Source organism: Herpailurus yagouaroundi, unplaced genomic scaffold (genome assembly GCF_014898765.1).
Source record: "Herpailurus yagouaroundi ecotype Mexico unplaced genomic scaffold, PumYag 214, whole genome shotgun sequence".
In the NCBI taxonomy this organism is placed as follows: Eukaryota; Metazoa; Chordata; class Mammalia; order Carnivora; family Felidae; genus Herpailurus; species Herpailurus yagouaroundi.
The window spans coordinates 2700865-2723136 of record NW_024412445.1 but is presented as its reverse complement, the minus strand read 5'-3'; the positions used below and the strand labels follow the sequence as shown (position 1 = coordinate 2723136).

The 22272-nt window shown below is 48.4% G+C and overlaps 1 protein-coding gene across 1 annotated transcript in view; it reads right to left on the bottom strand.

Moving 5' to 3' along the window:
• The window catches only part of ABCA13 (ATP binding cassette subfamily A member 13), a 412425-nt gene that overhangs the window by 350704 nt on the left and 39449 nt on the right, over positions 1-22272 (bottom strand). The window contains exons 4-9 of the mRNA XM_040455040.1: positions 13977-14131; positions 13743-13771; positions 10191-10354; positions 8065-8195; positions 3771-3904; positions 205-369 (exon numbers count right to left, since the gene is read on the bottom strand). Of these exons, the coding sequence (XP_040310974.1) occupies positions 205-369; positions 3771-3904; positions 8065-8195; positions 10191-10354; positions 13743-13771; positions 13977-14131 (778 nt within the window). The remainder of the gene's footprint in view (positions 1-204; positions 370-3770; positions 3905-8064; positions 8196-10190; positions 10355-13742; positions 13772-13976; positions 14132-22272) is intronic.

Here is a 22272-nt window from a genome sequence, read left to right as displayed (position 1 = left end):
GGCTCTGTGCTGACAGCTCGGAGCCTGGAGCCTGCTTCCGATTCTGTGTCTCCCTCTCTCTCTGCCCCTCCCTTGCTCACACTGTGTCTCTCCTCTCTCAAAAATAAACACAAATACTAAAAATAAATAAAATCGAACAATGAGAGACAGGGGAGGAGAGGGATGGATTCGGACACGCCGAGGGGGTTCACGGTGGCACCGAACCTGCTTGTAGACTTGCAGCCAGCTGACCGCGTGCACCAGGTAGTCTGTGGCCGCTGACCAGCGGGGGTGACAGTCTCCAGGGTGACCCTCTTGGCCAGCTTCGTCCTCGGAGGTTCGGGACAAGACGGAACACACCATCCGCTCCAAGGTCCCATCTGTGGGAATCTGGCAACAATATGAAATACATTTACAAGTGCGCTTTTTTCCAGAATATTCCTTTCTAAGAATAGTACCACCACCTTGCCAAAGGAAGGGCTCTGGGCTTTGCATGACGGGAGAAGTTAACAGGTTGATCAAGCGGCAGTTATATTGTTGGCGTGGAAGGAAGCCTTTTGGAACTCTGTTTTTCACGAAGGCCCACAAGCCATGGGAACAGCGGTTTCTCTGCATGGAGGACACAGGGTGACTCAAATATTGCACATTTGTACTCTCCGGCCAAAAGCAAACAGGGGCCAGCCCGGTTCAGTGGGCACCTTGGCCTGCCAAAGCCGCTTTGCCGGAAACATTTTCTCTTCTAACTTCATCTGTCAAAGACGATTCAAACTGGAGTTCTGGGTCAGAAACAGTGTGACATTTTGGAACCATATCTCCTTTATTTCTGTAAATGAACTTCTGGTTTTTGGTTTTTTGTTTTAATTTATTTTGAGAGAGTGTGTGTGTGCAGAGAGAGGGAGAGAGAATCCCAAGCAGGCCCCATGCTATCAGCACAGAGCCTGACATGGGGCTTGATCCCAGAAACCGTGAGATCACGACCTGAGCCGAGATCAAGAGTCGGACGCTCATCCGACTGAGCCCCCCAGGCACCACGTAAATGAACTCCTACATGCAGTTTCTGCAATGTCTCTCTGCAAAAATACCTACGTGTGTGGGAACGAACGACATTCCAGTTACACAGATTTACAATAACTTCAGGGCCACGTTTCAGAAACTCTACTGATGGCAACAGTGAAAAAACATCAACGTCCCAGGCCTGGGTGGGTCTGTCAGCCGAGTGTCCAACTCTTGCTTTCAGCTCAGGGCTCGATCTCACGACTGTGCGATCGAGCCCCACATCCTGTTCTGCTCCGACAGTGCGGAACCTGCTTGGGATTCTCTATCTCTCTCTCCTTCTTTCTCTGTGCCCTTCCCCTGTTCTCTCTCTCACTCTCAAAATAAATAAATAAACTTTAAAAAAAAAAAAGTATTCAAGCCCCATTTGGTTCCTTTGTGGTTCCCTTGGGGATGCAGAGAACTAATACTCAAGTCACAAAGCCACAGCACCTGTTAGGGAAACAAGGCCCCGTCCCCTCTCCCAGGACTCGAAGGGTCTGTGAGAGGTAGATACACCAATGTGCCTGTCACAGGTCACCCAGGAGAGAGGGCACGAGAGTTCCACGGGCCCGTGAGAGATGATCGAGCTGTTTGCTCGGTGGGGAGTGGAGAACGGAAGAGAGAAAGATCCCTCTGCTCTGGGGGTCGCATAAGCAGAGGCCCAGAGTGGCAGCGCCTGCAATCAGGCAGGCCCAGGGCAGGACCCAGGAAACCATCACGATGCTGGCTCCTGAGGGGCCCTCCGTGGGGTGGGGGGCAGGGTGATGGTCCCCCAAGGCGCTCACATGTTAACTCCAGAAGCTGTGAATAGGTTAAGAGTGGTGTTGGCCAGTGGCCTTAAGGTTGCTAACCAGCAGACCTGGAGACGGGGAGATCATTCCAGATTATCCACGAGCCCCAAGAAATCACAGGGCTCCTTCAATGTGGGAGGGAAAGGCGACCGAGCCAGAGCTGACACATCCTGAGAAAAACTCAGTCCACTATCACTGGGGAAGGGGCCCCAAGCCACGGAGCACAGAGGCTTCTAGAAGCTGGAAGAGCAAGGAAACAGCACCGGGGGACACAGATTTTAGCCCAGGGAGACCCGAGTGAGACTTCTGACTCCCAGAGCCATGTGGTAATGAATGTGTGCTGTGTGGGGCAACAGTGTTGGTGGTAACTCGTACCAGCAGCCACAGGAGACTCCTACCCGTGACATATGCTCTGTGCTGTCCCCCGACCATTTTCCTTGTAGTTCTAATCTCAAAATAGTTGCCTTTCTTTTTTTTTTTCTTAATTATTTACTTTCAGAGAGAGAGAGAGAGAGAGAGAGAGAGTGTGCAGGTGCGCACACACAGTGAGCCAAGGAGGGGCAGAGACAGAGAGGGAGAGAGAGAATCCCAAGCAGACTCCTCACTGTCTGCGCAGAGCCCGACGCAGGGCTTGAACTCACGAACTGTGATATCGTGACCTGAGCTGACATCAAGAGTCGGATACCTAACCCCTGAGCCACCCAGGCACCCCTCAAAATACCTGCCCTTTCAAGGTAAACGTTCTTTGTAATTTGATGAGAAAACGGGGTCGGGAAGTATGGACAATACGGGAGTAGAGTCAGCAGCTGGGGCGTTCCTATGCTGTCTACAACAGCGCCCACGAAAGACGCCAAAGGGCACAACTCCAAGTCCCACGGGAGGGAGATGGTTCACGAAATTGCACCAGATGTGACAGAGGAACGGAAAACCGCGTCTCCCGGCCAAGTGTAAGACCTGCCTGGCAGAAGGAATTTTCCAGCCGCCTCGCCGCTCGGCAGTTAGTGGCCGCACCTGGCTGAGACCAGGGTGACACCCCCAGATTCGCTGCTCAGACCTGTAACCCAAAAGTGAAAAGCCAACGGTAGCTCGTGTCAAGGTGGACAACACCATGAGGGAAGTGCCAGGTCATGGGAACTCAGGAAAGCGAGTGAACCCCACGCCCTGAGCACAGACCGGGACCCTAACAGGAGGGTGCAGGTCTCGTCCAAACTGTCAGTCCCTCAGCCCTGACCCGGGGGCTGCACCAGAAAGGCCCTCACGTCGGGGGCATCCGTGCAGCAAAAGGAGACAGAGGTACAGTTCTGGGGTCCTGCACCACGCAGAGCAGAAGCGCCCGCACAAGGGACAAAAGGGAGCCGTGCAGGCGGAGCCCCTTCCAGAACACAGTGTGCAAACACAGTGGAGGCCCCTATCTGCTGAGTCCAGGGGGCCTGTGACCTTGAGGGTCCTGCCGTCCCGGTGACAGCATCTCAGCCTGGAGAGCGGTCGTCTCCTGCCCCCTGGCTCGCTGCCGCCTCAGCGGCAGAATCTCACTCCCTCCCCCGGCCTGGCTTCTCCCCCGGCCAGTGCCAAGAGTGAGAATCACTTCCTATTACAGTCACACCTCGGTTTCCCAGCCTAATTCGCTCCGGGAACACGCTTGTCATCAAAAACTTGTATATCAAAGCGAATTTCAAGAACCATTTGCTCAGTTGTGATCACGTGACGTTTGGCGTCACGTACTACTCGTGTTGCAAGACATCGCTCGTTTACCAAGTTAACATTTATTAGGAACGCTTGCTGGTCCCGCGGAACACTCGCAGAACGAGTTAACTCACAACCCAAGGTTTTGCCGTACTTCCAGACTGCCTCTGGGGCTGGGCTAAAATGACAAGGTAAGAGGAAGGGACACTCCCAGAAAGGCCAAACCAGCAGGGGCCTGCCATGCCCACGCTTCTCTCACAGAGAAGCACCAAGAACGCGTACCTCCTGTAGTTCGACTGAGTAATTCAGGATCTGTTCTGCATGAAGGTCGTCAAAACCAAATCGGGACTTCAGGTCAGCCTGGACCTTCTGTGGATCCCACACCAGCTTCTTCAGGGACAAGGTGTATCCTAAGTCTGCAAGACAGCCAACGATTTATACCGTCAGTTGTTTCCACGTTGTGACACGTCTGACGTAACTCGGAAAACGACACCTTGTTCACTGCTACAAGAAAAGTAAATAAAGAGCAAAGGCTACGCAGACAATCAAGCCGGAGAAGCCAACAGGAGCCAGTGCTGGATGCCACAGAGAGCTTGCTGGGACAGCAGGTGCCCCTGGTATTAATGATCGCAGAGTTTCTGGAGCAAACATGACAAGCTATGTCAAGAACTTCACGAAATTCAAATCGCTGAGCCTGCTAATTTCACTCCTAAAAATCTATCTCAAGAAACCTCATCAGCTGCATGAAGAAAACGTAAGGAACAACCATGCTACCACATTGGTTTTAGACCAATTAAAGATTAAAAACCAGGTAAGCATCTAGCATGGGAGAAAAGCATAAATTACGGTATATTCGTGGCATAAATTACGGTATATTCGTGGCATAAAATACTGCAGTCTTTTCTCTCTCTTTCCCAAACATCGTGGGGGGGGGGGGAGGAGCAGTGACAGAAGGGGACAGAGAATCCCAAGCGGGCTCCGTCCCTTCGGCACAGAGCCCGACCTAAGGCTCGATCTCACAAACCATGAGATCATGACCTGAGCAGAAATCCAGAGTCAGACGCTTAACCGACCGAGCCACCCAGGCGCCCCAATACTGCAGTCTTCAAGACCACATTTCTAAAAACTATTTAAGGTCGTAGATGAAAGTTCCCTTAACAGAGTTAATCAAGGTAGAAAACTCATTAGGGGTCACCTGGGGGGCTCAGTCCGCTGAGCATCCGACTCCAGCTCAAGTAATGATCTCGCGGTTCATGACTTCGAGCCCCCCACATCGGGCTCTGTGCCGTCAGCGCAGGCCCCACTTCAGATCCTCTGTCATCCTCTCTCTCTGGCCGTCCCCCACTTGTACTCTCTCAAAAATAAATACACATTTAATTTTTTTTTAACATTTATTTATTTTTGAGACACAGAGAGACAGAGCATGAATGGGGGAGGGTCAGAGAGAGGAAGACACAGAATCCGAAACGGACTCCAGGCTCTGAGCTGTCAGCACACAGCCCGACGCGGGGCTCGAACTCACGGACCACGAGATCATGACCTGAGCCGAAGTCGGCCGCTTAACTGACTGAGCCACCCAGGCGCCCCAAAAATAAATACACATTTAAATAAATACATAATAATAAATAAATAAAACCCATTAGGTACCCAAATGACCCCGCACCTCCACCTGGAAATGGCATGCCCGAAATATAATTCCAAGACCTACCCCCCCCGCCCCCCGAGGCTTGACATAGTTTCTGCGAGCGGGGCCTGACAATGGCAAACACAAAAGCTTGTTAAGTTCCGAGGTGAGCCTCCACCTGAAATCCCGTCACGAGACGACTTCAGACCGCGATCAACACGCGTCTGCTCAGTGTCCACACGTGCAAAGGACCACAAAACCATTCTCAGGTGCGTGACCTCTCGGTGCCCTTAAGTTGATGCTGTGGGTCAACGGAAAAGGCCCAGTCCTGCCGCCTACAAAACAGGCCCAGCCACGGGGAACTTTAGGAAGGTGTTGAAAAAAGACAGACCCCAGGAATCCAAGACTCCTCACTCTCCGTCTGGCTGTCTTTGCATAAAAGGGGTCACGGTCTGGTTCTGAGATTTTTAAGCTAGCATTTGTGACGTATCGAGGGCACTTTCATCTCCAGGTGAGTTGTACACAGCACACCAGGCAGGTGCAGTAATATTATCCTCTTTGGGGGCGTAAGGAAGCAGACATCCAGAGCCACGCAAGGTCACACTGCTCGATTTAGTCACGACTCAAACCCAGATCTGATCCCCAGCCCTGAGCTGTAACCACTAATCTCTCCTGCTCTCAGAATGTGTCAGAATTACTCTGCAGAGCTGCAGAGAAGCTCTCCGTGGGGGCAGGGGTCTCCCTACGCTGAGTCACCAGCAACAGGGAAAAACCTGGGTGTGACTGGGGTGATGAAGGGCGTCATGTTGGGTTGTTCCAAGGAGCCAGAGAAGTCTGGAAGGGCTAGAAATCTGTGTGTAACCACCTCATTACATAGGTCAAGAGATAGACTTCAAGAGTTAAGGGCAGACAGAGAACAGGAAGCTGGGCTCCTGGCCCCAGGCCTGCCTGCCCCCAACCTAGCTCTCATATCTGTGCCGGGAATATCTCTCCACAAAGCATATCTGCTGATCCAGCGTTCTTCTGTGATCTGGCCCGGGGTCTCTTTCTGGATCGCCTCCTACCATCACCCACGACCCCAGAAACACTGAACATCAAATACACAGGGAGCTTCACATACAATTCTTCGTGGCCATGCTTCCTCATGTCTTTGGTGAAGTAGAACTCATCCTTCAAAACGTCTCCTTGATGCTTTTCCTGAGAAAGATGCAGATCCCTACTCTGGGTTTTGCTTTTTCTTCATTGGCACATCTGTCTCCTATACTAAACATGACTTCCCTGTTGCAAGAACCATGTATTATCCAGTTTTTTATTCCCATTCATGGAATGGTGTTTGGTTCATAGAACATACTCCATAAGCATTTACTGTAGGAGAGAATGAGTGGATGGATGGATGGATGGATGGATGGATGGATGTGTGGATAGATGGTTGGGTATCCACCTGGTGGACAGGTGGGTGAATGGATGAATGTGTGGATGGGTACAGGAATGACAGACAGATGAATGTACAAATTATAACTCTACAGTTTGCTCCATGAATCTCCCTTACAGAAACAGAAGTAGAGAAAGAGAGAAAGATAACTAAAAGTAAAATATTCAGGTCCAGTTGGCAATTCAGGAAGTCGTACGCCAGGGTAGAATAGTGCCTATGGCACTGGGAGGTGGGGAAATGGGGAGATACCAGTCAAAGGGTGCAAACTTTTAGTTATAAGATGAGTAAGTTCTGGAGACCTAATGTATAGCCAGATGACTCTAATCAATAACAGTGTATCGTATACTTGCGATTTGCTAAGAGATCGTAAGTGTTATCACCAAAGAAAAGGTAACTAACTATGGGAGGTGATAGATGGGCTCGCTGATGCCATTGTGGTACTAACTACACGACGTACACGTGTCTCAAACTGTCACACTGTACACTTTAAACACACACGATTTTATTTGTCAACATAAACTAAATATTCTTTTTCTAATAAAAACTTCTTTTTGAAAGAGAGAGAGAAAGAGCACACACGTGCTAGTAGGGGAGGGGCAAAGAGAGCGACGAGAGAGAGGAGACAGAGAGAGAGAGGAGAGAGGGAGAGACAGGAGAGAGAGAGAGAGAGAGAGAGGGAGAGAGAAAGAGAGAGAGAGAGAGGACCCCAAACAGAGCCCGACGCGGGCTGGATCCCATGATCCTGGGATCGTGACCCGAGCTGAAATCGAGATGCTCAACAGACTGAGCTACCCAGACGCCCCTAAGTGTAATAAACACTCAATGAAAAAAAGAAAGAAAGAATATCGTGGGTCAAGAATAGAGCCAAGTAATTCCATCCCTTCCCCTGCAGAAGGCGTTTGTTCATTCAGCTCGTGGGCTTTCCAAATCCACATCCCCCTGCCTCTTCTCGCCAGCCTCACTATTTTTCAAATATTTCTCCCAAATAGGAGCAGAGGAGAGAGGAAAGATTCAAATCGCAGAACGAAGGATAGATCTAACCTTAGAGGACGTCAAAGAAAAGAATTTTAGGGGCACCTGCGTGGCTCGTCAGTTGAGCGTCCAACTCTTGATTTCAAGTCGTGATTTTGAGGGATCAAGCCCTATGTGGACTCCGCACTGAGCCTGGAGCCTGCTTGGGATTCTCCCCCTCTCTCTCCCTCTCGCCCAGTCGCTCACTCGCTCTCTCTCAAAATAAATAAACATCTTTTTAAAAAGAATCTTAAGATCACCTATTTCCTAATCAAAACTAGCCCATGTATTAGCAACGGCCACAGAATTTCAACAGTGGAAAGTCAAATGCAGTTCGGAGTTCCAAATTTCCAGTCTCCTTCTCCCTTTTACTAACAGAAACAATGGGATCCTTTGGCATTTGACATTTTCATTAAGTCATTTCTTGAACAGCATCTCCGCTCTGTGCTGGCTATCGACGAAGTTCACTAGGGAAACGAATTTTCCCACAAGCTCTCAGGCCCACCTACCAGGGGTGGCCGCTCCCTGCTCCTGCAGAAACGTCAGCATCGAAACAGTCACATTCAGCGCGATTTCAGAAACGGTGGAAAACCTGTGGTCGAGTGGCAGCCAGTCTAAATCTTCCAAAGTTGCCAAGGAACTGCAACGAAAATAAAAGCAAAGGGACGTGAGCCAGCTCAGCACACGGGGCTGCACCGACTCACACTTGCCCGCCAGCCAGGTCAAAGCCCTTTGCGGGATGTGGCCCACCACTGACACACAGGCATTCACCGTGGCTTCAAATGCCACCCTACACGCCCTGGGCTGGGGACTAATGGTCACCTGGCACGGCTGGCCAGGGTCCAAAGTACTGTCATCTCAGCAAAGCAAATGGGCAGGCAGGCAGGCTGCTTCACGTTCAGATCATCAGTTTACAATCTGGAGGTGCCCTCCTGGAACACCATGTACCCCATCCCCCGCTGGGTGCCCCTGTGGTCTGAATAAGTCAGGGGCACAATCAGTGGTCACCAGCCTGTTTCACAGAACAAGGGGCTTCAGGGAATCCACATATAAATTGTGCTGATTTTATTCTTTAAATATCTATATTTTATAAGGAATTATATTAAGTATAATTACAAATAATTAAGCTTGGGGGCGTCTGGGTGGCTCAGTCAGTTAAGCATCCAACTTCATCTCAGGTTATGATCTCAAGGTCCGTGAGTTCGAGCCCCGCATCGGGCTCTGTGCTGAGAGCTCGGAGCCTGGAGCCTGTTTGGGATTCTGTGTCTTCCTCGCTCTCTGCCCCTCCCCTGCTTGCACTCTCTCTCTCTCTCTCCCTCTCTCAAAATTAATAACATTTAAAAAAAATTTTTAAGTGGTAGTTGTTCTTTGTGGGTTTATTTAATCATTGAAGTATAATGAATATACTTCATGCAGATTTTCTTGGTATTGTGTCACCAAAGCAAAACAGAGGAGTAAAATGAATGCCGGAGGTGATAGGGTTCAACAACATTCAGCAGTGACCTCTAATTTGGAATTCTGTGTCCAAAGAGCCCGCTCACTGCCCGTGCTAACACATTCAGGGCTTAGAGCAAGGATGCGTGTAGAAGCATACCCACTCTATTCACATACAAAAGCTATAAATCAGACCAACAAACTGTCAAATATATGCTCCATTGTCCTACATTGACAAACACGCCTTCATAACAACTTGGAGAGCCGTGTCCAAATTTAGAATTTTCCAATCCTCTGTCAAAATAAATAAATAAACTTTTTTTTTCAACGTTTATTTATTTTTGGGACAGAGAGAGACAGAGCATGAACGGGGGAGGGGCAGAGAGAGAGGGAGACACAGAATCGGAAACAGGCTCCAGGCTCCGAGCCATCAGCCCAGAGCCTGACGCGGGGCTCGAACTCCCGGACCGCGAGATCGTGACCTGGCTGAAGTCGGACGCTTAACCGACTGCGCCACCCAGGCACCCCATAAATAAACTTTTAAAAAGAGGGATGAGGGGCTCCTGGGTGGCTCAGTTGGTGAAGCATCCAACTTCGGCTCGGGTCACGATCTCACAGTTCATGGGTTCGAGCCCCATGTTGGGCTCTGTGCTGACAGCTCAGAGCCTGGAGCCTGCTTCAGATTCTATGTCTCCCTCTCTCTCTACCCCTCCCCGTTCATGCTCTGTCTCTGTCTCCCAAAAATAAGTAAACGTTAAAAAAAATTTTTTTAATGATCATTTAAAGGGGCGTCTGGCTGGCCCATCAGTGGAGCGTGTGACTCTTGGTCTTGGGGTTGTGAGTTTGAGGCCCACATTGGGTGTGGAGATTACTTACAAATAAAATCTTTACGTCATAATAATAATAATAACAATTAAAACTACAGGAATATAGGAAACGTTAATGATGTAATGTTAAATTGCTTCGATCGGGGGGGAGTAGGCTCTGACTACATTACTGCACTTGATAAAATATTCACACAGGTAGACGAGGAGCACCCACAGGGAGGCGAGAGTCCCAGCCAATTCAAGACGCCGCGATCCTGGATATTTTCTTGTATCAAACAAGAGATGTTCCCAGAGGTATAGATTTCCCTGTGAAAAAGGTGAGGAGAAAAGACCCAACACACCTGTCATTGGTTCGATTTTTCTCTTGCACTTACTTCAGAGCTGCCTGGAGGAGGCGTATCCCCGTGCGGATGCGGTCTGCGACGCCAGTGTCGTGGGCATACAGTCTCGGCAGCAGATGTAGAAAATTCCAGATGTGGGGCTGCTGGTGGAGCTTTTCCAATTTCGAGATCACCTCCTCCGTCTTATTGAGATCCATCTGACAGAAAAACAATACCAAGAGTTTCCCTCCTCCGTGTTTTTCCTGTTCCAAACAGTGGGGCTGGGTTGGCTGCTGAAAACTTTGGCCGTAGAGACTCGTGCCCGGTATGTCACTATTTGGAACAGACAAGATTTGAAAATCTGTCCGTTGGGTTAGGAGTTTAAATAGTGTGAAAATAGGGGTCACTGAGTGAGTCAGTTAAGCGTCCGAGTCTTGATTTCAGCTCAGGTCATGATCTCACGGTTCGTGAGTTCACGCCCCACATCAGGCTCTATGCTGACCATGTGGGATTCTCTCTCTCTCTCTCTCTCTGTCTTTCCCCCTCCCCTGCTTGCACGTGTGCCCTCTCTCCCTCAAAATAAATAAATAAACTTAAAAAAAAAAAGGAGGGGCGCCTGGGTGGCTCAGTCAGTTAAGCATCCGACTTCGGCTCAGGTCATGATCTCACAGTCTGTGGGTTTGAGCCCCGCATCGGGCTCTGTGCTGACAGCTCAGAGCCTGGAGCCTGCTTCCGATTCTGTGTCTCCCTCTCTCTCTGCCCCTCCCCTGCTCATTCTCTGTCTCTCTCTGTCGCAAAACTGAATAAAAACATTAAAAAAAATTTAAGAAAAAAAAAAAAAAGGAATTTTTCGGCAACACCAGCCAGGGAATAAGAAACCACGGACCAGATGTTTCTTCTGGATTAAAAAACAAAACAAAACAAAAAACAAATGAGGGGGGCCCAGAGGGCTCAGTGGGAAAAGCAGGCAACTCTTCATCTCAGGGTGGTGAGTTCGAGCCCCGTGTTGGGTGCAGGGATGACTAAAGAAAGAAAGAATGAAACTTTACGAAACATGGAGGGAAACCATTAAAGATGTTCATTCCAGTGGGTGCAAGTTGGAAGGGTTTCCTCCCCAGGCAACAGTGTGGTGAAGTGACATAGAATCCGTCTCACTGAAGGCATAAACCAGCCGCTTTAAAAACCAGCTTTGTGAGGCACCTGGGGGGCTCAGTCGGTTGAACGTCCGACCGCCTCTCAGTCTCAGCTCAGGCGGTGATTTCGAGGGACTGAGCCCCTAGTCGGGCTCCGGGCTGAGTGTGGAGCCTGCTTGAGATTCTCTCTCTCCGCCCCTCCCACGTGCGCACACACGCGCACTCTCAATAGATAAATAAATAAATAAGTAAACCTAAAAAAGTAAAAATTAAAAAACAAGTAAAAACTCGCCTTGTGACCAAAGCAGGGAAGGTTGGAACAGCAGGGCAGGACTGAAAGGAGAAAAGGGTCTGTGGGGAAAACAGGAAGCAAACTCCAACTCTAACAGGATGGCTGGCTCTGTCCAGAAGCACCCATTCGTGCCTGGCACGTGGTACGGACACTTGGGATCATTCTAGATGCCCGAGCTTCTCATACTGCACACTAGCAATGGCAAAGCCAAAACCAGAGTATCCCGGGGACCACTAGGTTCCCCCCAGGGGAGTCATACCCCCCCGCGGTGGCAGCTGGGAGGGGACAGACCCACGTCTGTGCTCTGCACCCGCACGGCCCTCAGCAGGCCCAGCCCAGGGTCCCGCACCCCCAGAGGAGCCTTACAACTACCCTCCAACGGCATCTGGTGCTGTTCTCAGTAAACCCCCGACAGCTGCAAGCCCCTGGCGAAGGGGCGGGGCGGGGGGGGGGCTTGCCTGGGGCTCCGGGCCTCTTCAGTGGGAAGGATGAGCCAGCCGGCCACCTCCTGCCCTCTCTGGAGGCCCTGGCTTGCGACTCACTGCCCCCGTCCCCAACGTAGGCGGGTCTGTGATTCCTACAGACTTCCTGTCCCAGGCCTGCCTTCCACTAAAGCTGGAGTGGCGACTGCCACGCCTAAGTGAGTTCAGTTCCACGTACTCCCTGTCCAGCTGCTCCCCCCGGCCTCCCAGGACGCACCCACTCATCCTGCACTGTCTTCATGGCCACCTTCCCGCTTTGTCCCCATAGCCCTCGTGTGACGGATCCTTCCTCCCCTCCCATGTCATCACAAAATACCCAAGCTCTGGAACGCCTGGGGGCTCAGTCGCTTCAGCGTCTGACTCTTGATTTCCACCCAGGTCATGATCCCAGGGTCGTGGGATCGAGCCCCGACTCGGGCTCTGTTCTGACAGCACGGAGCCTGCTTGAGATTCCCTCTCTCCCTCTCTCTCTGCCCCTCCCCTGCTCACTCATTCTCTCCATCTCAAAAAATAAGTAAATAAACTTCAAAAAAAAAAAAAAAAACACCCAAGCCCCGTGAAATTCAATGGGCCAACTGCACACCCTTACGCTGGTGGCTGGAGTGTGGCTGGAGGAAGACGGTGAGGCCGAGCCTCCCACAGGCTCACCGTGCTTGTCTCGGCGTCCTGAGACCCCTCCCCCTTGGCGGGCAGGCGGGGGGGGGGGGGGGGGGGAGCCAAAGTGCATCCAGATAGTGTCAAATGTCCTGGGGACAAAACTAGTGACTTTACCTGCAGGGTGTGTGCCCAGAGCGAGTCAGAGGGACGTGCCAAACACCCGCATCTCAGACCTGAGAGCAGACGGACTTCAAGTCCATCTGACAAAGCCACCTGTTCCGGGTCACCTGCCAACTGCTGAGGGCCCCAACCTTCACCTTCTGCTCTCCCCAGGCCCAGAGTCTCGCCTGAGAACATAACTTGACTTTGGCTGTCTCACATACGGCTTCTACATAGGATGTGAAAACCTAACCTTGGACTAGTTGAACCTTGAACCAAATCATTGGAAAGAAGTGTTTGGGGACGCCCGGCTGGCTCAGCTGGTTGAGCATCTGACTCTTTGGCTCAGGGCACAATCTCATGGTTCATGGGTTCAAGCCCCGAGTCTGACTCTGTGCTGACAGCACAGAGTCTGCTTGGGATTCTCTCTCTCTCTCTCTCTCTCTCTGCCCCTCCCCTACTCACACTCTCTTCTCCAAATGAATAAATAAAGTTAAAGAAAAAATGAAGTTTCCAAGGGTGCCCAATGGGCTCTGTCAGTGGAACGTGCAACTCTTGATCTCATGGTTGTGAGTTCAAGCCCCACCTTATGGGTTGAGTTTACTTAAAAAAAGAAAAAGAAGATGGGGTGCCTGGGTGGCTCAGTTGGTTAACCATCTAACTTCAGCTCAGGTCATGATGTTATGGTTCGTGGGTTCGAGCCCCGTGTTGGGCTGAGCTGACAGCTCAGAGCCTGGACCCTGTTTCGGATTCTGTGTCTCCCTCTCTCTCTGCCTCTCCCCGGCTCATGCTCTCTTGCCTTCAAAAACAAACAGACATTAAAATTTTTTTAAAAAAAAAGAAAGAAAAAGAAGTATTCAAAAAATAAAATAAAAACCAGTGCTTTGAACTTAACCACTATGTGTCCGGAGACTAAGTTTCAAATTCTTGTTAAAATACTTACTGCCAAAAAACTGGAGCCATGAGAAGAATCTACGATAAAAGAGATTTCAGATATTAGTTCAGTAAGCGATCAGAGACCACGTACTGAGCACCTCCTTCTAAGCCCTACCCCCTGGGGCAGGAAGGGGAATTAGGGCTTCAATAGGACGTTTAAGGGCACTCTGGGTCCTCAGCTTCCGTGGGGCACGCTCAGCCGGGGCCTGGGTCGGGGGTGGACACTCAGAGACGAACTTGCCTGGGCCCTTGGATCTTCCTGCCCAAAGTTCCTGTAAGATCTTTGCCTTGTCCATCACGTCGTAAACTTCCTCGGTGAGCTCCCGCACCTCTTCCAGGAAGGCCAGGTCGTTGACCTTCCCGGGCCGGCCAGCTGCAGCCCAGAACCTGGACGAACTTGAAATAAGTGGAATGAGTACCATGGACATCATTCTGCACGGGGCCCCCTTCCCTTGGGGTTCGCGGGCTCGACACCTTCATTTAAAGCTGGCACGCATGTACCCTTCCACCCACTTGCCCTGCAGGACCCTCTCTCCTTGACCTTCCAAATGAAAACTAGAACATTGTCATCAATCTCTCCATTATCTGTGACGCTCAGCCACTGTATACAGTTACTGGTGGTCCCACGTGTTTCCCTCGCTTAGCACGCCCGGTGAGAGGGGCTGGGGACCGTGTCTCCATGACCGGCCCAGGCCCCAAGTGCGGAGGACACGGGAGGGAGGTGAGCGGGCGTGCCCCCCCCCCCCCCGCCGTAGTGCTTTAGCCAGCCGGGCGAGCCGCCAGGGAAGGGGTGGAAAGTCTGTTCAGAGGGCACTCAGGCAGGCCCGGGGGGAGGCCAAGCCGCCTCTCCCGTTCTCTCAGGCTGACATCTGAAAGACGAAATGGCCCAGTGATGGGAAGACTGGGGTCCAGGGGCGTATCGGCCGGAGACAGCACGTGCAAAGGCCCAGAGATGGGAAGGGGCTGAGGGGTCAGCCAGGGAGACAGAGACAGAGAGGAGAGGGGGAGAGACAAGGGAACGAGAGAGGGAAGCCTATGGTGTGGACACTTGCGGCCACATGACGGTCACGGGCAGAACCCTGCGTGGGCACCAGGGGGAGCTGGGGCAGGCTTCACCAGGGACAATGGGGTCTCATTTCAATTCTAGAAGAGACCTCTGGTTGTGGGGGGAGGTAGGGTCCACCAGGACAAGGTGGAAGGGACAGGCAGGCTTCGAAAGAGGGAGGTGGGGGCACCTGGAGGGCTCAGTCGGTTGAGCATCTGACTTCAGCTCAACTCATATCTCAAGGTTCGTGGGATCGAGCTCCACGTCGGGCTCAGAGCCTGGAGCTGCTTCAGATTCTGTGTCTCCCTGTCTCTCTGCCCCTCCCCTGCTTGTGTGCACACTCTCTCTCTCTCAAAAAATCAATAAACGTTAAAAAAAGAAGAAGAAATCAGGGGTATCTGGGTGGCTGGGTCAGTTAAGCGTCCGACTTTGGCTCAGGTCACGATCTCACGGTTCATGAGTTTGAGCCCCGAGTCGGGCTCTGTGCCGACAGCTCAGAGCCTGGAGCCTGCTTCGGATTCTGTGTCTCCCTCTCTCTCTACCCCTCCCTTGCTCATACTCAGTCTCGCTGTCTTTCAAAAATAATAAATAAACATTAAAAAAGGGAAAACAAAGAAAGAGGGAGATGGACAGACTCACATACATCCCTGTGAGCCTTTAAAGAACTCGGTGTGAGGTGTGCTGCCACACCCACTTTATTTTCTGTATTTCCAAGGCTTTGACACCAGGCTGCTGACTGCTGACCCCGGAGGGGCAGCCCCTCCCAGGGCGACCCCCCCACCATTCCCTAGAGACACCGAGGGCTGGCCACATTTCCATGTCTGCACATCTTACACGTCTGAAAGAACAAATCTTGGGCACCATGAAGAAGGGGCTTTGGGGAGAGGCAGGGTGCGGGATGTCCAGGGTAGAAAGGGGGGCCTCCGCCCCAGGTGGAAAGGGGGGCCTCCGCCCCTGGAGAGCAGGACAGCTCTACAAGGCGGGGCAGGGAGGTGTTGCTGAGGCCCACGTTCACAATGCCCTGTGGACACCAGGAGAGAAGTCAGAGACCCCTTTCCAAGGGGGCAGCGGTGGGCCAGATATTCAGGCCGCTGTCCATTTCCCATCGGGATGTCCACTTAGGCTTTAAACATAGTATCCCTTTGTCACATTTGTGAGAAACATTTTCTTGGGTTTGTTTGTTTGTTTTTTTAAGTAGGCTTCACGCCCAGCGTGGAGCCCAATGTGGGGCCTGAACTCACGACCTTGAGATCAAGACCCAAGCTGAGATCAAGAGTCAGACACTCAATCAACCCAGGCGCCCCTCTTTGGGTTTTTATTTGCCTTTGATTTCATTTGACTTCATTTCATTTCATTTTCAATGTTTATTATTTTATTTTCTTATATTTTTAATTTTTTTTTTTTATTTTTGAGGGAGAGAGAGAGCAGGGGAAGGGCAGAGAAGGAGGAGGACAGAGGATCTGAAGCAGGGTCTGAGCTGACAACACAGAGCCAACGTGGGACTCGAACTCACGGACCATGAGATCATGACCTGAGCCGAAGTAGGATGTTTAACTGACAGAGCCACCCAGGCGCCCCCAGTGGGAATCTATCTTTAATCAGTAAGGCACAACAGACTTAAAATAAAATAGGAAATCATTTCACAAGCTGCTGGGAGTGTGTTGAAGGGATCAGGTGTCCCATCACATTTAGCACACCCAGGAGGAAAAAAAATTGAAGCTGGGGGGCATTATTCCTGATTAGAGAGTTACAGAGGTTACGAGATTTCGTTCAATCCCAATTCCTGTACTTTGCAAATTAGAGACCACTGTGACCACAAAGTAACAGTTGTCAATAGGTAAATCTGCCTGCTTTGATAATATCAAAGCATGTCTGATCCCTCCCTCGGACATGGTCATTTGACCTGTCATGAGGTCAGAACAGATCCAACAACACTGACACGTGAGTAAAACCAATTCAAGGCCTTTCAGGGCACAGTCCACTTAAACACGAAGAATGAAGCCCAGAGAATCTACATGGATTTGCTGAAACTCAATGCAGTGACACAGCAGGGCCAGGGCCAGGCCCAGCCACATGCTGGATGTCACTAGTCACCTTCTGTCACGCTCCATGGAAACCTCACCTCCTAAAGGGTGGCCTTCGCCTCTAGTGGGGTCAAGTACAAGAAAGCACTTATTACTTCTGTCGTCGCCTCATATGAAAGGATTCCAAGGACCCTCGGTTCCATCCAAGATGTCACAAATGGCAAGACATCATTCTTTTTCATCGCTGAGTAGTATTCCACTGTATGGAACTAGAATATATCATGCTCAGTAAAGCAAGCCAGCCAGAGAAAGACAGATAGCATATGATCTCACTCTAATGTGGAATCTGAGAAAGACAAGAGATGAACATAGGGGAAGGGAAGGGAAAGAGAGGGAGGCAAACCATAAGAGAGTCTTAAATGCAGAGAACAAAGTGGGAGGTTGATGGGGGTAGGGGGATGGGCTAGAAGGGTGACGGGCATTAAGGAGGGCACCTGTTGGGATGAGCCCTGAGTGTTAATAGATAAGTGACAAATTGCTGAAATCTACTCCTGAAACCAATCCTACGCTGTGCGTTAACTAACTTGAATTTAAGTTTAAAAATTAAATGAATGAACGAACGAATAAATAAATAAATAAATAAATAAATAAATAAAGGGGCCCTTGGAACCTCTGCTGGGAACCCGCAGAATTAATCACACTGTATCACACTGCTGTACTCCAAGGCAAGTGTCACTGTCACAATGAGCTGGTCGGATGTTCTTTTTCCAATTGTTATTTCAAAAGTACCTCAATTGTCCCTAAGACCAGATCATGAGAAGCGTTTATGGTGGGAAAAATACATAGAAAATCCCGGGATTAAACACTGATGTGTGAGTGTGCACGTGCACGTGTGCAGGTGGGAGAGGGCGCGTGCGAGCGGGCCCAGGGAAGTCCCAAAACTGTAGTAGGATTTGGGTGGACAGCAAGTTGTGCCTTCCTGAGTCCAGGTCTGTCTTTGGTCCCTTATCAAGGAATGCTTGACCTTGTGAGGTATAGAAGGAAGTGGGGGGGGGGTCATGACACTCAAGAAAAGGCCACCTGCCAGGGGATGGAAATTGTCTCTCAGCTCTCCCACTGCTAATACCCTCTGGAATCACCGGGTTCCAGAAAGGGCCTCAGTGCATCAGAAGCAGCAGAAGCACTCAGGCCCAGCCCTTAGTTTCTGACGAGGAAACTGAGAGCCACCGAGGGGTCCCCTGGAGTCAGTGTTTCTCCAGCAGTGTCTCCCTCGGAAAAGCCTCTTTAAAACAGGATCCCGGGGCACCCGGGTAGTTAGGTGTCTGACTCTGACTCAGGGCATAGTGTCACGGTTTGTGCGTTTGAGCCTCATATTGGGTGAGCCCCGCTTGGGGTGCGCTTGAGCCCCACTTCGCATTCTCTCTCTCTCTCTCTCTCTCTCTCTGCTCCCTCCGCCGCCCCCGTTTGTGGGCATGCTCTCTCTAAATAATAATAATTGGGGCGCCCGGGAGGCTCAGTCAGTTGAGTGTCCAACTCAGGCTCCGGTCATGATCTCATGGTCTGTGAGTTCGAGCCCCACGTCCGGCTCTGTGCCGACAGCTCAGAGCCTGGAGCCTGCTTCAGATTCTGTGTCTCCCTCTCTCTCTCTGCCCCTCCCCCGTTCATGCTCTGTCTCTCTCTGTCTCAAAAATAAATAAACGTTAAAAAAAAATTTTTTTTAAAAAGAACTACCAGTAAAATAACTGTTAAAAAAAAAAAGACAAAAACTTCTATGGAAACCTAAGTTGAAATGCTCTTCAGCAATAAGGATGGACCGATGGCAAATGGAACAACACAGACAGACAGACCTTAAGAGCATCACACTCAGTGGAAAACAACAAACCAATCTCCTAAGGTTACAGTCTATGTAATTCGCCTTATGTGACCTCACATAAATTTATCTAAATGCTGTATAATTGTACATAATGTAATTTATATATAATTACAGCTCAAAATGAGAAATGTATGGAGGCAGAGGACACTCGTGGCTGCTGGGGACAAGACGGGGACAGAGGGGTGGGCACAGCTATGCAGGGAGATACTGAAGGATTTTCTGTGCATTGATTAAACGGATACAAGATACTGATTGAACACGATCAAGATATATATTGATTGTGATGGTGGTTACATGAACCTATACAAGAGATCAAATTGTATAGAGATACACACACACACACACACACACACACAAATGAGTGCGTGTAAAACTGATGAAAATAGAGTAAGACCTGGAGTCTACTTAACAATATTGCAACAATGTCAATTTCTTGGTTTTGATATTGTACTAGAGTCATAGAAGATGTTCATGATTTGAAGAAGTCAAACTCACTGTACCATTCTACAACTTTTTAAAGTCATAATCACTTCAAAATGAAAGTTAAAAAGTAATGAAGTCAAAAAATAAATGATGAACTCAGATAAGAATATTTACAACCGTTATCACAAAGGGTTTAGCGCCTTAATATGTAAAGAGCCTCTGGACATCAAGAAGAAAAATTACAAACCAAGAGAAAAATGGACAAAAGACATGAATAAATATTTTACAGGGAAAATAAGTATAAAGTGTTCATGGAGGTATAAAAATAGGTTCAACATCCCTATAACAAGAAAAATGCAAATAGAACTGTACTGATACATCGTTTCTCATCAGGAAATTGATGAGATGGGGAACCTGGCTGGCTCACTCGGTAAGGCATGCGACTCCTGATCTCAGGGTTGTGAGTTCAAGCCCTACATTGGGCATAGAGTCTACTTTAAAAATGAAATGAAATGAAATGTAATGAAATATAAAATAAAACGAATAAAGAAATAGATGAGAAATCAGATAGGTAGAAATGTCGAAGTTTAACAAGACCTCACCAGGGAAAAAGATATCCTCACATCTTGGAAGACAGATGCAGAATATTATAATCCCCATAAAGGAGCAATTGGAAAACACCATCAAAATTAAAAATGCATTTATGTCTTGACTTTGAAATCTGCTTCTAGAAATCACTGCTACATCATACACATACACTACTATGAAGCAGCAGAAGTTGTTAGCAAAAAACAGCAACAAGGTAGAGTTAATAAAGCAATAGTGTAGAAAAGTGAAATAAAAAATATTCAATTTACATAAATAAAGGCAATAAAGAGGAAAAGGAGAGAACAGAAGAGACCACAAAAGCGGAAAATAAGTCCCAGGGTGCCTGGGTGGCTCAGTCGGTTGAGCATCAGACTCTCAGGTAGTATCCCAGGGACATGGGATCGAGCCCCAAATAGGAATCTGTGCTGAGTGTGGAGCCTGCTTAAGATTTTGTCTCTCTCTTTCTCTCCCTCTCTCTCTTTCTCTCTCTCTCTCTCGAATAAAAAAAGAAAAAGAAAGCAAGTGCCAATACATAAATTCAATATATTAAGTATAAATAGTCCCTACATTAAAAGGCAGATTGTCAGACTGGAAAATAAAGCAAGAACCAACTATATGCTGTCTAAACTTTTTTTTTTTAATTTTTTTTAACGTGTATTTATTTTTGAGAGACAGAACGTGAGCAGGGGAGGGGCAGAGAGAGACAGAGACACAGAATCGGAAGCAGCCTCCAGGCTCTGACAGCACAGAGTCCGACGCGGGGCTCAAACTCACGAACCGTGAGATCATGACCTGAGCCAAAGTTGGATGCTTAACCAACTAAGCCACGCAGGTGCCCCTGTGCTGTCTAAACTTCAAATGTAAAGATACAGATAGGCAAAGAGTAAAAAGACGACAAAAGACACGTTGTGAGACACTAATCCAAAGAAAACTACTGCATCTATGTAAATATCAAAGTAGACTTCAAAACACTGACCACCACCAGAATAAAGAGATTACATATCATTATACAACACAGTGTGCATTATGTATACTATTTGTGGCACATATAACAAAATACACGACATGCATAAGAGATGTAATCGTACGGCACCATTAGGTCATGATAAATGGGTCCATGAAGAAAATATAACAATTTGAAAGCCTATATGCACCAACATCAGAGCTTCAAAGTAAACAGAGCAAAGACCAAGAGAACTGAAAAGAAAAATACAAAATTCCACAATTATGATTGGAGATTTCATTTGCTTTCTCGACAATTTATAGAACAAGGAGACAGGATATCAGTAAAGATGTTGAAGATTTGAACAAATCCCACCCACCAGCAGAAGGCAAATCATTTCTTGGTTTCATGTTAAATATTCATCAAAGGAGACCATATACCAGAACCATAAAATGAGCTTCAACAAAGTTAAAAAGACCTAAATCACGCAGAGTTCTCGGACCACAGTGGAATTATACGTGTATTAGCAATAAAGAAGATCTAAGGAAAATCTTCAAACACTTAGAAATTAAGCATGTAACCTACAAATAACCCATGAGTCAAAGAAGAAACCACAGTGCCAATCAATTAATGTTTTGAACTTAATGCAAATGAAAATACATATCGAAATTTCTGATAGCTGAAAGCAGTGCCCAGGAAGAAATATGAAGCTTTTAATCTTTACATTAGAAAAGGTCTAAAAGCAATAATCTCAGGTTGATCATAAAAAAAGTAGAAAAAGGGGAGCCTGGGTGGCGCAGTAAATTAGGCATCCAACTCTTGATTTTGGCTCAGGTCATGATCTCAGGGTTCCATGCTGACCTTGGAGCCGCTTACGGTTCTCTCTCTCTCCCTCTAACCCTCTCCCCTGCTCTCTGTGTCTCTAAAATAAATTTTTTTAAGTAGATTAAGAACACATTAAACTCTAAATAAAAGAAAGAAAAAGCATCTAGGCAAGGAAAACAAGAAGTAAAACTATTTACAGATGGCACGATCATGTATGTAAAAAATCCTAAAGGTTATATTAAAAAGCCACAGCAATGGTTGTCCATATTTTTAAAAAATTGTAAGCAATACCAAATGAACTACTTAGGAATACATTTAACAAAATGTACATAAAACTAAAAACTACCAAAACATTCCTGAGAGAAATTCTAGAAAACTTAAATCAATGGAGACATTATATGATGCTCATGGATTGGAAGGCTCCATGTTGTTAAAATCTTAATTCTTTCTCGACTAATCTATACATTAAATGCAGTCCCCTGAGATAACTGCCATCCACATGCACAAGAATGAAGTCAGAGTCCTTCCTCACACCATACACAAAGGCCAACTCAAAATGGGTCATAGACCAAAACTTAGGAGCTGAAACTAAAAAGTTCTCTGAATGAAACAAGGAGTAAATCTTCATGGTCATGGGTCAGACAACGCCTTTTAGATAGGACACCAAAAGTGCAGGGAACATGAGAAAAAATGGATGAGTGGGACTTCATCACAATTAAACACAGTATGTTCCAAAGGATACAATGAACCAAATGGAAAAACGACCAACAAAATGGGGGTGGGGGAAATATGTGCAAATCATATGTCTCTGGTACA